This window comes from Microcaecilia unicolor, chromosome 3 (genome assembly GCF_901765095.1).
Source record: "Microcaecilia unicolor chromosome 3, aMicUni1.1, whole genome shotgun sequence".
NCBI lineage: Eukaryota > Metazoa > Chordata > Amphibia > Gymnophiona > Siphonopidae > Microcaecilia > Microcaecilia unicolor.
In genome coordinates, this window is record NC_044033.1 from 177,237,047 (window position 1) to 177,251,987 (window position 14,941).

General features: G+C 45.9%; 1 protein-coding gene across 1 annotated transcript in view; it reads left to right on the top strand.

Annotated features, from left to right (window-relative positions):
- R3HDM2 (R3H domain containing 2) overlaps positions 1-11,395 on the top strand; it is a 331,022-nt gene extending 319,627 nt beyond the window's left edge. Inside the window, 5 exon segments of the mRNA XM_030196632.1 lie at positions 967-1,139; positions 1,492-1,636; positions 8,838-8,935; positions 9,701-9,785; positions 10,499-11,395. Coding sequence (XP_030052492.1) covers positions 967-1,139; positions 1,492-1,636; positions 8,838-8,935; positions 9,701-9,785; positions 10,499-10,842 — 845 coding nt within the window. The 3' untranslated portion in view covers positions 10,843-11,395.
- The last annotated feature ends 3,546 nt before the right edge of the window (positions 11,396-14,941 follow it).

The following is a 14,941-nucleotide window of genomic DNA, read 5'->3' on the forward strand; positions in this document are numbered from 1 at the left end:
ACAACAACTCAGTGGGAAAATCCCTTCATATCTTGGATAGATATATAAACAGTCAGATGCATTTTAGAAAGTGCATTAAGGGAAACCTTTGGCACCACCTGGAAAAGTAAAATTAGTTCCTACGTCCAACGTGATGTAGTATCGTGACTATAGATATTTTGTTGTTGTTTTTGAGGCTTGGTTGTCCTTTTACTAGTGAATAAAGTGTAATGCAGAGGGCTATTTGCAATACTACTTTTTTAACTTTGTAGTCCTTATAAATAGGAACCAGATGTTCCTGATGCTACTCACCATTGTTATGGTAGTAATAATATGAAGAATCATAGGAGTAATGTAACAAATAGGTTCTGTTCCATTTAAACAAATAATAGATTTCTTCAAATATATTAGTTATCCTAAATGTAAAGGTTTTACCCATACTAATTCGCTGACTGAAAACTGCCTTCTTTCAAAGTAACTGAAAGTTCCCATAGTGTGGGACAATGTACATATTTTCAGCCACGTGTAGAAGAGGTGCCCCCCTTGATATCTTTAGATCAGGGGAAGAAAATAGTGTATAGATTGAATTTGCAAATCTATAATTACTTTCCATGGAAAAAGTATAGCATATATGATACGTTGGTGTCTTTGGGTAGTTTGCATGGCAGTTTTCAAAGTGAACATATACAGTACTTTTCCTTTCGAAAACTGGCACAAAATCCAGAAGTTAAAAGTTCCTCTGGACGTCATTCCAGTATGGACCATTTGAAAATTGTCTTGTAACTACCAGAAAACCATTGTCTAGTTAGGAGATATAATACTAGCAAATGTAAACAATGGGGAAAATCCCTTTCAAAAATGAATCTTAAGTATTAAAGACATTTCGTAGAACTGTAGCGCTATATAAATAAGTAGTAGTAGTAGTAGTAGTACTATAAAGAACTTAATGTGTGGATTTAGCCATTTAACATATTTACTTATTTGTAGGTGTGAACCCATCAGGTCCAGGTGTGGTAGTTATGCAACTGAATGTCCCCAGCAGTCCTCAAGCTCCCCCCCAGAACCCCTCCATGGTCCAGTGGAGCCACTGTAAATATTTTGCAATGGATCAGCGAGGACAGAAGCCAGAGCATCTATACAGTTCTGATAGCAACACTCAGGTAAGGCAAGACAGACATGAAGTATTCACTCTTCAGAGACAAAGCTTACTTTAGAAGCAGTGATATTCTTGGCTACCTAAGAAACTTTCATTCCATTGAAGAAAACATTGGGAGGTGAAACTTGCTTAGGTCTGAAGTTTGTTGTAGATAATACACCTTTAAGCTGAATTTCTCTTCCCTTGGGAAGTATACCATAAACAGAACAGGGTTCCACTCGTTAATTTCTTCTCACAGAAGGATGCATGGGTTGGGGAGGGAGGAGTTCATGTGCCTTGTCAATAAAGACAAGCTAGGAATGCTTCTGACTGTGTGTCTTGGTGTGTTATATACTTCTGTTCTTGTTTCCATTCAGGCCAGTACCCAAATAAGCAGCCCTATCACATCCCCAGCCCAGTCCCCGACGCCCTCTCCCATCACCAACCTCAACAATGTCTGCAGTGGCCTCACTCCCCTGCCAGTTATTGCACAGTTTTCACGGTCTGTGGGTCCAGCACAAGGTAAGAAGCAAGCATAGACAACTGGATTTCATGCAGCATTTTTCATTCACAAAGGCTTTCAGTGTGTGTGTTGAGGGGGGTGTAAAAATTAGCATATGTGGATTCTCTTCCCAGCCCCACCTTTCTCCTCAGTTTCTTTCCTGCAGCATCAATAAGTCCTTTCTGAGTCTACCTCTTGGATTGGCAGTTAATGTTGTACTGCTGGCTTGCAAACCCCAATCTGCAGTTTTTACATAAGCAGTAACCCGCTAGGGCATTCTGCTCCTAGCTTCTAGTGGCGTTTACATTTTGACTTTAGCTGGATGCATGCTTGTTTCTATTGGATGGATGACTAGCCAACAGACTTCAGAGTGGAAAGGGAGACGTTTATGATACGGTTGTCCAGAATTTCAGAGAGTGGTGGTGGTCTTTGCCTTTGTAACACTTGCTGTAATAGCCACTGTGTTTATGGAGTAACATAGTAAATGATGACAGATAAAGACCTGTACGGTCCATCCAGTGTCTAGTATTTTTGTATAATTACAGGTTCAATGCTAAGAGCCAAGCAAGCCCAAATATGTAAACTGAGTTGCTATTGCAGCCTGCCATACAGCAATTCCAAACACACTGCTGTATGGTATTACTGCAGTGATGGGAAGACTGAAGGCACAACTAATGTAAATGGACAGTTCCTCAGCAATCCTCCAGATCGTTCAAGACGCTTGGGTTATGCACTCCTACCAGCAGAGGGAGACTGAGAACACTAAAACTTCTTATACAAGTAGCCTGTGCAGACCTTCTACTAACCAGTATTTTCTCAGTCTCAGCAGAGAGTAGATGTGTGCAGCCTATGCAGTGTACTCAGTGTGGTAGGCCCGTTTGGGGGTTTCTAGGTTGGGTTGTAAATGTTAGAGAACCCACACTTGGATTTCTATTACAGGGTGTAAGTCCTAAGGGGCTTCTTATCCCATGTGGGGTGTCACACCCGGGTGGCCGGGTCCCTCCCCCTGTGCTCTTCCTCTGGAGGACTGCTTGACCTCGGCTGCAGACCTCGTTCTGTACCCTTGAGGCGTTTAGGCATCAGCAACGAGGTAAAAAAAAATTAAAAAATTAACGTTTTTAAAAGGCGGCTATTTTGGCCGTTCTTGTGGCAGTCCAGAGATAAAATGTCTTCAAGGGCGTTCTTGCCGTTTGTTTTTATTGTGTTCACGGCCATTATGTCTAAGCCGGCGAGGTGTCGGTTTTGCGCGAAGCGCGGCGTTGAAGTGAAAGGTGGCCAATGTAAATTTTGTGGGGAGCCTACGTTGTCAGCGCTCTTGCCCCCTGTGCTTTCCCCTGAGTCGGTGGAGGTGTTGGGCAGCGATTTGACCGCACATTCCGGGCTGGCAACGGCGGGGCCACTTTTGGCGTGAAATGCGGCCATTTTGGCTGTGTGTCCCGGCCTCAATGGAGCCGTTTTTGGCGGGAAGCCCGGCCCTTTTGGCTGCGCATTCCGTACCAGCGCTGGGGGACCCGTGTGTGGCGGGAAGCGTGCCTAGTTTAGCCGTGGATCACGCGATGGATCTGCCGCCTCAGGAGCGAGGGGGGTCTGTCGCAGAGACTGCGGGAAGTGTTGTTGAGGCTTGAGCAGCGTCGGAGGGGTCTGGCTTCCCCCGGAGTTTGTCTGGTCTCTGTATAATGCCTGGAGAGCTGGCCCCTCTCAGGCTGTTTGTTCCCCGGAGGCTGCTAGCTCAGTGGGAATTAAGCGCCCGCAGGTGGATATTTCGGAGCCTATGGAGATACTTTCTCTGCCTTGGTCGGACGTTTGGAGTGACCCAGGAGAGAAGGATCTCTTAGATGTGTCTGAGAATCAGGATGGGCTAAGGCCTGGGGAAGATTCTTCAGTGGTTCGCATTTTTCATAAGGAGGAGTTGTTAGAGCTCATTGATCAGGTGATCTCTACTTTGAAGTTTGCTCCGGCGGCCACTCCCTCTGCGGAGGGACCCCAGGTAGGTCCCTTGGTTAAGGGGATTTGGAGAGCCCTCCCGTTCCTTTCCTGTGAATTCAGACATTAGGGACATGGTTTTTCAGGAATGATCTGTGCCGGAGGTTGCTTGTATGGTGTCTAGGGCTATGGCGCGGCTGTATCCCTTGCGTCCGGAAGATTTGGCCCTGCTGAAACATCCTACTGTGGATGCGGTGGTTATGGCGGTTACTAAGGCTATGGCCATTCCGGTGGATAGCGGTACAGCCTTACGGGATCCTCTGGATAGGAAGCTAGAGTCCTTTCTGAAGTGCAGCTTTGATTTGTCGGCTTTGGCCTTGCAAGCCCTCTGTGTGTGGGGGCTTGGTAGCCAGAGCTTGTTTCCGTTGGGCGGAGAAGCTTTTGGATGAGCCTGCGTTAGATAGGACTGGTTTGGTTCAGGACCTGGCCAAATTGGAGATGGGGTCTTCGTTTTTGCGGACACCCTTTATGATTTGCTAAGGGCTTCAGCTATGAATATGGCTCTGGCGGTGACAGCTCGCAGGGCTCTTTGGCTAAGGGGCTGGGTGGCAGATGTGGCCTTTAAAACAAAGTTGTGTTCTCTACCTTTCAAAGGTTCTGTGTTGTTTGGAGAGGACTTGGATAAACTGATGAGTGGTCTTGGGGATACCAAGGTCTCACAGTTGCCGGAGTTACTGCCTAAGGCGGCTAGTTGAGGTGGTTCAGCTAGAGGTTGGTTTAAGGACGCGAGGTGGTACAGGCCGGGCAGATTTGTGTCTCCTTCTAAAAGCTGTTTTTTCCAGCGGACGCAGTCCTTTCGAGGGGGTCGTCGAGGAGGTCGGGACTCCTCCGGAGGTGCCGGAAATGGTAATAAGTCCTCCTTATGAAGGTGTGCGGGTCCAGCCTCTGGTGAAGGTCGGGGCGCGACTTTGTCTGTTTTATCAGAGGTGGACCCAAATTACTTCAGATCAGTGGGTGCTGGAGGTCGTTCGCGACGGTTATGCGCTCGAGTTCGAGCACCCGCTGCCAGATCTTTTTCTTCCCTCTCCTTGTCACTCTCGAGTCAAGTTAAAGGCTATTCGAGACTCTGGGTCGCTTAATCCAGTTGGGAGCTGTGGTACCCGTTCCTTGGCACGAGCAGGGAATGGGTTGTTATTCCATTTACTTTGTGGTGCCGAAGAAGGAGGACCAGTTTCGACCCATTTTAGATCTCAAGAGGGTCTGGGGCACTCAAGGTGCCATATTTCCGCATGGAGACTCTGCGCTCGGTCATAGTGGCTGTTCGTCAGGGAGAATTTCTCACGTCACTGGATCTCATGGAAGCGTATCTGCACGTGCCGATTCGAGAGGCCAATCAGCGTTCGTTTTGCTGTTTTAGGGAGGCACTTTCAGTTCTGTGCTCTGCCTTTTGGTCTGGCAATGGCTCCACGCACCTTCTCCAAGATAATGGTGGTGGTAGCAGCGGCTTTGCGGAGGCAGGGAATTCTGGTGCATCCGTATCTGGACGACTGGTTGATCCGGGCGAAATCTCGGGCTCACAGTGTGGCGGCGACGGCTCAGGTGGTCGCGTTTGTGGAATCGCTCGGATGGGTAGTGAATGTAGTCAAAAGTCAGTTGATCCCATCACAGAGTCTGGAGTACTTGGAGTGCGGTTCGACACGGCAGTGGGTCGTGCCCTTGGAACTTCCTCAGTGGGTGATTCTGGTAACGGATGCCAGTCTGCTGGGCTGGGGAGCGCTCAGTGTCTCGGTCGGTCCGCGCAGGGGCGGTGGTCGACGGAGGAAGCTCAGTTAGGCTATCAACCGGTTGGAGATGAGGGCGATTCGACTAGCTCTGGCATTTCGCTCAAGTGTGGTCGGAAAGGCGGTAAGAGTCATGTCCGACAACGCAACAGTGGTAGCATATGTCAACCGGCAGGGCGGTACAAAGAGTCCGCGGTTAGCAATCGAGACGGCTCTGCTCATGCGTTGGGTGGAAAAGTATCTAGTGCAGATTTCAGTGGCCAGGGTGGACAACGTGAACGCAGATTTTCTAAGCAGACATGTTGGACCCCGGAGAATGGCCTCTGCACCGGTCGGTGTTCGACCAGATATTTCTAAAGTGGGGAATGACAGTAGTGGATCTCATGGCGTCGGCACAGAATGCTCAGGTTCCTCGGTATTTCAGTCGGCATCGGGATCCGCGAGCGGAAGGGATCGATGCGTTGGTCCTTCCGTGGCCTCAGCGGGTATTGCTGTACTTGTTTCCCCTGTGGCCCTTGATAGGTCGAGTCCTACAGAGGGTAGAACGTCATGCGGGTCCGGTGTTGTTGGTAGCTTCGAATTGGCCGCGTCGGCCATGGTTCGGGGATCTGATGCGCTTGTTAGAAGGCGAGCCTCTGCGGCTGGGGGGCTCGGTGCTGTTGTGTCAGGGTCCGATTGTCATGCCGGATCCGTTCTCTCTTACGGTGTGGCTCTTGAGAGGGAACGGTTGAGAAGGAAAGGGTTTTCCCCTCAGGTGATTCAGACGATGCTGCAGTCTCGCAAACGTTCGACGTCTTTGGCCTATGGGCGTGTGTGGCGCATATTTGAAGGTTGGTGTGGGGACCGGTCGTGTGTCCCTTCGACAGCTTCTGTCGTGCATTTTAGATTTCTTGCAGGATGGTTTTGAGAAGGGCCTTTCATTGTCATCTTTGAAGGTGCAGCTTGCTGCTTTGGCGTGTTTTAGGGGTAAGGTGCAGGGCAGGTCGGTTGCGTCTTCCCCAGATGTGATTCATTTTTTGAAGGGGGTGAAGTTGCTTCGTCCTCCTCAGTGGCCGGTAGTTCCTCAGTGGGATCTTAATATCATTCTTGACTCTGGCGGGTTCTCCTTTTGAGCCCTTGGAGTCTTGTTCGATAAAAGACCTTACTATGAAGGTGGTCTTTTTGGTAGCTATATCGTCGGCTCGCCGGATTTCGGAACTTCAGGCTCTTTCATGTAGGCCTCCGTTTCTGTGGTTTCCTAAGGAAAAGGTTTCGCTGCGTCCAGTGCCTTCATTTTTGCCTAAGGTGGTATCCTCCTTTCATGTCAATCAGGTGATTTCGTTGCCAGTCTTGGGGGGACCGGACGGGGGATGCTTCTCAGCGTCGTTTGGCAAAATTGGATGTGCGCAGAGTGTTGAAGGTTTACTTGCGCAGGTCGGAGGAATTCAGGTCTTCGACAGGTTATTTGTCCTTCATGGGGGGCCCAAGAAGGGAGCGGCTGCTTCTAAGGCATCTATAGCTCGGTGGTTGAAGGATGCCATCTCTTCGGCTTACATATTGCATGGCCATACGGTGCCGGTGGGGCTCAAGGCACATTCCACTAGGGAGATGGCGGCTTCTTGGGCAGAGAGTAGTTTTGTTCCACCGGTGGACATTTGTAGAGCGGCGGTGTGGTCCTCCCTGCATTCTTTTGTCAAACATTACAGAGTGGATGTACAGGCAAGGGAGGATTCCAGTTTTGAAGCTGCAGTCCTGTCCGCTGGGCTTTGCAGGTCCCACCCTTAGATGTATTTACTGCTTTGGTACGTCCCAAGCGTCTTGAACGGTCTGGAGGATTGCTGAGGAAGGTGAAATTAGGCCTTACCTGCTAATTTTCTTTCCTCTAGATCCTCCAGACCGTTCAAGATCCCACTCAGTGTATCGGACAGTTCAGGATGATATTTTCTTTAGACTTCATTTGCTGATATTTCTAGTAGCTCCTGTGATTTGGGTCCTGGAGTTTTACTAAGAGCAATTTGTGGTACCGTTTGTGCCCATCTGCAGTTGAATTCCCCTGTCTTAAGGGGAGGAGATCTGAGTGTGGATTCAGTGGTTTTGTTTAGGTGGAGGTGTTTTGTTCCTCTGCTTTGTTACTGTTTTACTGGTTAGTAGAAGGTCTGCACAGGCTACTTGTATAAGAAGTTTTAGTGTTCTCAGTCTCCCTCTGCTGGTAGGAGTGCATAACCCAAGCATCTTGAACGGTCTGGAGGATCTAGAGGAAAGAAAATTAGCAGGTAAAGCCTAATTTCACCTTCCTCTTCCCTGGTCTGAGTTAATCTTGTAATGCTTATTTTTGGCTTTCTCCCCCTCCACACAAAGTGCTGCAATAGCCAATCCCATTGTTTGAATTGACTTTAAGGTATCCAAACTGGCAAGTGGGCAAACAAAAAAATAAACTTTGGCACTCTCATTGGTTCTTTCCTTTTTTCCAAAAGTGGTATCCTAATTTTTCTTAAATCAGCTTTTCTTTCTCCCTTCTTTTTCCTGGGAAGACTGTGGGAATGAATTTAATTCCCTAAAATTACTGAAATTTGTCGAACCCTGCTGAGATTCCTAGAAGTCACGAATGAATTTTGTCACTGACTGACCATTTTTTTCTTCTCTTTGTGGGTCCCAAGAAAGTGATGCCACTTTCTAAAGCTACTATTTGTTCATAGGTTTAAAGAGTCAATTTCCTCAGCACACATTTTGGTTGTCTCTGAAGATTTACTCTAAAAGATGAGTTGCTATCTCTTGAGCGGAATCAAAAGCGGTAACGCTAGAAACATTTGCAGATCGGAAACATGGCCTTCACTTTATACCTTTTCCAAACACTATACAGACTGAATATTATGACCAGGAAAGAAGCGTCTTTTGAAACTTCACTTCTCTTAGCAGAGGTTACTGTTCTCCCAACTTGAAGACTGCTTTTATGCATCCTGCAAATTCTGAAGTGATCTGTTGTAGATGCTAAGGAAGGAGAAATTAGGTCTTACCTGCTAATTTTCTATAATTTAGTCCTAACAGCCCAGAAAGCCATCCTATTTTCTCTATTTGCATGGTTCAGCTCTTAAAACTTCTCTGTTCAGATGTGCAACCTATGCTCTTTGCTGTTTACTATTTTGCTTCTTTTCCATGTTTTTATGTAAAGGAGGCAGTAGAAGTTAATTACTGTCTCCATTATTTTCCAATTCTTTGTTATCAAAATACTGATTTGGATGAGTTGCACAGGATTCCACAGAGAAGTTTTATATCAAACATATAACCGTTACCCTTTAGCTTTTATGGCAGAGCTCAATTTGTACTCTACATCTCCACCTGCTGGAAGGTGGACATAACCTGTAAATTCTGGGCAATCTACCCTTCAGATTAAAAATGGAGTCAGTCACCACCAAGAGCTGAAAAATTGTTGCTCTGTCAGAGCCCCAGAATATTCCAAAATATTATTTTTCAAATGTTAAAACATTGTTATTGCATAATAGAAAAAAAATGCAGACAGCTAACTGTAAGTACTTTGTAGGTGATGGTCGATATTCACTACTTGGTCAGCCACTGCAGTATAACCTTTCTGTGTGCCCTCCACTTCTGCACAGCCAGCCCTCTTACTCAGTGCACCAGGTAAGTGCAAACCAGGCACAATCCTTATTCTCTCACCCATCTCAGGTGAAAAAAAATAGACCTGAAAACAATAGTACTTCTGCATGCCTCAGTGTATTATACCATAGTGTATCCTCTTGTTTTTTGTGAATATGTGAATACCAAGGAGCTCCAGGCCCATCCAGTGTCTGCCCACTCTCCTTATCTGATCTTCAGCTTTACCTTTGCCTCCCTCATTGCAAGGAGTCGTATGCTTATTTATTTTTTAAATCAATTTATTTGGATTTAGCGCACACCTTTTCATTTGTAACTCAAGGTAGGTTACATTCATGTACTGTAAGTATTTCCTTATCCTCAGAGGGCTTATAATCTAAGTTTATACATGAGACAATGGAGAGTTAAGTGATGCCCAAGATCACCCAGTATCATTTTTGCCCCTAATGTCTTCCCCATAAGACTGGCTTTTAGTGCGTGCAACCTGAGATAACATTGCCATGCATGAGGGAACACTGCTATAATCTACATCATGTGACCAGGGGAGATGCACACTGGTACTGGGCAGAGGGTGAGGTTTAGAGAAGGAGATGCTATGCTGAAGGAAAGAAAGTGGGATAATGTGCTAAAACCACCATTACTGAAAGAATGTGCCTTGTCGGAGCTTCTACCACTAGAGGATGCCACTTTCAGTTTTGATGCAGGTTTTTGGTTAGCTGTAGAACCAGCCCTACTGTCCCTTGCATCCACTACGCTTTCTATAATAGTTTCCTTTTTTAAATTTGATCACAGGGACAGACTGGGATGAAGCATGGGAACAGAGGGAAAAGGCAAGCACTCAAATCTGCATCAACAGACCTGGGAACTGCTGACATAGGCAAGTGTCTGGCATCTTATACCTTGTTGGGGGGGGGGGGGTGAAGTGATAAGAGCACATTGGAGTTCAGGATACAGGAAGGGGAAATAAGAGTTCAGTGGTAAAAATACAATAAAAAGGTCTACCAAGCATTTGTGCTTTGCTGCATTCCAGTTTCATTAATATAAGCTTGCAGTTCTTGCTAAAGGGTTAGCTTTGAATCCTAGTCCTTTCTCAGAAGTGAATGTGAATGTCCTTGTTTGCTGGCCACTTACTTGCACAAGTGGGAGTGAGGAATATGTAGATGGGTATGCATGGGAGAAATGGAAGGCAAAGGGTTAAGGAAAGGCAGTTAGAATTAAGTTCAGAAATGAGTGGTTAGTTGTGTGTAGGATCTTAGAGAGGGTGAATGACTCAGATGTGAGAAGGGAGCCACCAGGGTAAGTTGTGTGAGAGGTAACGAAGATGGGGGAGGATTTGTGGGTTAGGGAGCATATTTGTGGGGATGATGTGAAGCAGGTGACTGAAAATAGGTGAATGATGTGTAAGTGAGATACAGAGAACATGGATAAGTAGATGGATTTGAGAATGGGACAGGATTATGAATAGGTGGCTCAACAAGGGAGAATGGGCAGTGGAGGAGGGAGCACCAAATGACTAATGAGAGAAAATATAGGCTTGCATTGGTTGTACACACTTAATATGGTCTTTCTTTCTCTCTCTCCATCACTTAGTCCTGGGCCGCGTGCTGGAGGTCACTGATCTCCCAGAGGGAATCACACGTGCTGAGGCAGACAAACTCTTCACTCAACTTGCCATGTCTGGTGCCAAAATCCAGTGGCTGAAGGACAGTCAGGGGCGATCCAGTGGGGGTGCTGGTGATGGCCGCAGTACGGTGGAAAATGGCAGACACACAGGCGACCTTGCTGCCTTATACACTATTGTGGCTGTCTTCCCAAGCACAGTGGCAGCTCAGAATGCCTCCCTCAGACTTAACAACGCGGTCAGTCGGTTCAAGCTGCGCATGGCCAAAAAGAACTATGACCTGCGGATTCTGGAACGGGCCAGCTCACAGTGACAGTGGGGAGATGAACAAGAAGAAAAACTAATAGAAACCAAATCAAACCAAGCACACTGGACCCTGGGGTTTCCAGCCTCAGCTTCCTTCTCCACTCTTTATATCTTCCTTTGGATACTTCTACTGCCTACATTTTTGGGAGACTTCATTGTCTTCCCCCTTTACAATTTTTTTTTATTTTTTCTTTTGACCTCTGAACTCCCCAGACATGCTCCTTATATATTTTTTGGTCTTTCTGAGTATATTTATAAGAATGGAATTAAGAGACACAGAAAAGCGTAGCGACCAGGCAGATTGCATTGATTTGACACAGAAGGTTCTACCCACATATCTCTCCCTAGGACACAATCTGTAAATCTCTTGTTTTGTTTTTCTTTTTTTTCTTTTTTTTTTTTTTTTTCTTTTTTTTTTGTGATTTGGAGGTGGAGAAGGATTGGGAGAGGTTATTTAATTGCACAGAAATATGGACTGGGTTATATTTCATTGTATGTTTTTATTTAATCTGTTTTTTTTTTGTTTTGTTTTTAAATATAAAAACAAAAAAAGGTTGTCACTTTAAGGTGGTGGTTTTTTGATGCAAGCAATGGAATCGCACTTTTAGAGGTTGGAAGTGGGGGGCGGGGGGGGGGGGCAGCTGTAGTGAATGGAAAGAGAGAAAAACAAGTAGCTAAAGGCTAGCTCATTTTGCTTTTTGACAGGCAGCATGTGACCAGTATTTGCCCTTGGAGAAAGATGGGGCTAGAGGGAACCTTAAGGTTATCTAGTTAATTTCCGCCACCTGAGCCATCCCAGACCAGTGTGTGTCTGACCTGTTTAAAGTTTTCTAATAACAGAGATTCAGCTACCTGCCTGGCTAACTTGTGTGATAGCTCACCCCGTCCTCACAGTTAGAATGTGTTTCCTGACATTGCGTCTCAATGTACCTTGTAGCAGTTTAAACCCACTATGTCCTGTCCCTGGTGGAGATGAACAACTGGTCATCATACTCTTTAAAAGAGAAGAAGAACCCTTTCCTTCTATGTATTTGAAGGCTGCTATCAATTCACCTTGCAGGCCCCTCTAGGTTAAATAAACTCAAAAAAGAATCTGTGGTGGGTGTGTTAAATATTTTATTGGAGCAGCTGTTGCATCTTTCAGCTTTTCCGGAGACTTCATTTGCGACATCTAAACAGCTAAAGAAATCTGTACCTGTACAGGTAAGAAATTCAAAGGTCCATGTCAAATCCATGAAAACCTGAAAGTTTTTGGTTTTTCCAAGTTTATTTCTTGTGTATACTTACCTGTTAATGGAAGTGATTAGGATATCATTTCATATATGGGTGAAATGATCTTATGGAGCCTCATGGGGGAACAGCTCTCCAGCTTTATAAAAACTTTTGAGAGAGTTCACTAGGCATGTGCGTGCGCCTTTCCACCTGCTGCTATCATATGGCCTAGCCAATCACCATTTTTCTCTATAGATAAGGAGGGGGATATGTTAGGCACACTAGTTGGGTGATGTCAGGCAGTTTTTTAAAGTGTTACAGCATGCATGGCACTTCCCTTAGTGAAGGTGCCTTCCAGGGAGGTAAGTTTCTGTGTGCTCCAATGCTGGCCGCACCTCTCCCCCTCCTGTCGGTGAGACTACGCAGTAAAAACGGGGAAAAAAAGCATAAACAGATATCAGAAGCTGAAACTGCCTGCCCCCACTGGTACTGTTAATAACATGTATCTTCTAGCAGTGATCAACTCATTGCCTGATAAAGGGACATAGTATCCAGCCTCATGGCAGCTTCTGGTTCCAAAATGTCATTTCTGCCCTTGTTCATGGGCCACCACAGGAAGAGGTGCAAAAACTATCCAGCAGCTCCCTGATTACCTGATCAGCACTGGAGCCCAATCTGGCAGGCAGACCCAGTACCACATGTGACCACAGCGCTGATTATTGCTTAAACCCACCTTCTCCCATGCAAACAGCAGCAGGTGTCAGGGGGAAGCACTCCTAGCACAACACCGAGACAGGCAGATCCACTACCACCACCATCTACAAGGCTACTCACTCCACGGAAGCTTGTAGGTCTTTGCAAGAGGCATAGAGATGACACAGGCTCTTAAGTCCTCAGAAACTTTAGTAACATAGTAAAATAGTAGATGACGGCAGCAGCAGCAGCAGCATGAACTCCAAATCCAACAGGTCCTTTAAGACTTTGCTCCATAATATCAGGAGCTTAAAATCCCAGACCTCCTAAAGACTTTCATGTAGGAGTTAGTTAGTTAGTTATTTATTTATTTATGGGTTACTTATATCCCACATTTTCCCACTCATGCAGGCGCAATGTGGTTTACATAGAATTAAATAAAAGTACAAAGATAAAACTCAGGCAAGTATACAAGAGGCAAATAGGAGAAGAGAATCTAACAGCGAGATCTAGGCAGGGTAAGGGACAAGGGGAGCATCAATCAACAGAGTAAGTTGGAGAGTAAGACTTAGCAAAGAGAAATGTCTTTAACAACTTCTTGAAAAGGGCATGGTCCACTTGAGTTTTAAGGTGATGAGGCAGTGCGTTCCAGAGTTTGGGACTCCAATAGCGGAAGGACGAGGCGAAGATCTGCTTGTACTTGACACCCTTACAATTCGGAAAGTGGAGGTGGAGATAGGACCGAGCAGCTGGATTGGCATTTCTTGGCGGAAGGTCGATCAAGGGGAGCATATAATCCAGGGCAGCACCATAGATGATTTTATGTGTTAGAGAGCAGATCTTAAAAGCAATGCACTTCTGTACCGGCAGCCAATGAGTTCTTCTCCCAGGAACCAAAGCAGGGCAGAGAAACATCCTGTCCCCACCAGTCCTCACCAGATACAGGGGCAGTGATTCTACAACTCCTTCAGAGTTTGCATCAGACACCACCTCCTTTCTGCAGAAGTCATCAGCTCCTCAAAGAGCAATACTTCCCCTGGCCATTACAATTTTAACCCTGCTCCCCAGACCCACTTCCCTCCATTAAGCCCCTCCCCCCATGGAGGAGGGTGTGGCATGATCTGCAACACCCTACCACTACTTGGGTGGGGATGCCCCTGAATTACAGGAGCCCATGGATTGTGCAGAGGACTAGGAAGATACTTCTTTGCTGCCATCTTCAGGAGCACCACATCTGGCAATCATCTCTGTCAGGAGCTGGATTCGCAAACTCCTGATACCTTGAGCTCCAGTATATGATACATCCTCCTGCAGGGCATATCATATGTAGTTACCGCATCAGTCTGTGGTTGTGAAAGCAGTCCTTAAGGGGAAAGGGCTATGGGACTTGATATACTGCCTTTCTGAGGTTTTTGCAACTACATTCAAAGTGGTTTGCATATATTCAGGTACTTATTTTGTACCGGGGCAATGGAGGGTTAAGTGACTTGCCCAGAGTCACAAGGATATTAAGTCTAAACTCCATTACCCACAAGAGAAAGGACCATTGGCTACTTGACTCTATGGATAGAAGAGCTTACTAAGGCTCCATGCTCACACACAAAATCATTGCACATCAGCTGCAGATCCTTAACTATCAGATTCCCTCTTCCACCAACTGGACATGAGTTCTACAGATCAAGCAGATCACACCCAGGATTTCACCCCATACAGCTTGCTCTTTATCTGAAGTTATTGACTACAGGGATTTCTTCTTCACCTCAGCTTTGACTCTTTCCTTGACTGTGGATCTCCTGAAGCCTCATCACAATAACTCCTTAAGTCAAGCATTCTTTTTTTTTTTTTTTATCAACTTGTAAGCCATTGACCAACGATCTTACTGATTCAGGTGGGCCCATTTCACTTCTTGAATGGATTTCATGGGACATGTTTCTTTCACTTCCACAAGTTCAAGTCCTCACACCTGCTCCATCTCTCCCAGATGGGTCTCAAAACCAACTGTGTCCATCTTCACCTCGCAGTAATCATAGCCGACCATGGTTACATGGACAACAGGCAAATCTCTGCTCACCTACTTGTCTTCTGTTTCATGAGGAGACTTATGAATATTTGCCCACCCTGACTTACATTGTAGATGATGGCAGATAAAGACCTATACGGTCCATCCAATCTGCTCAACAAGATAAACTGATAGCATAAGG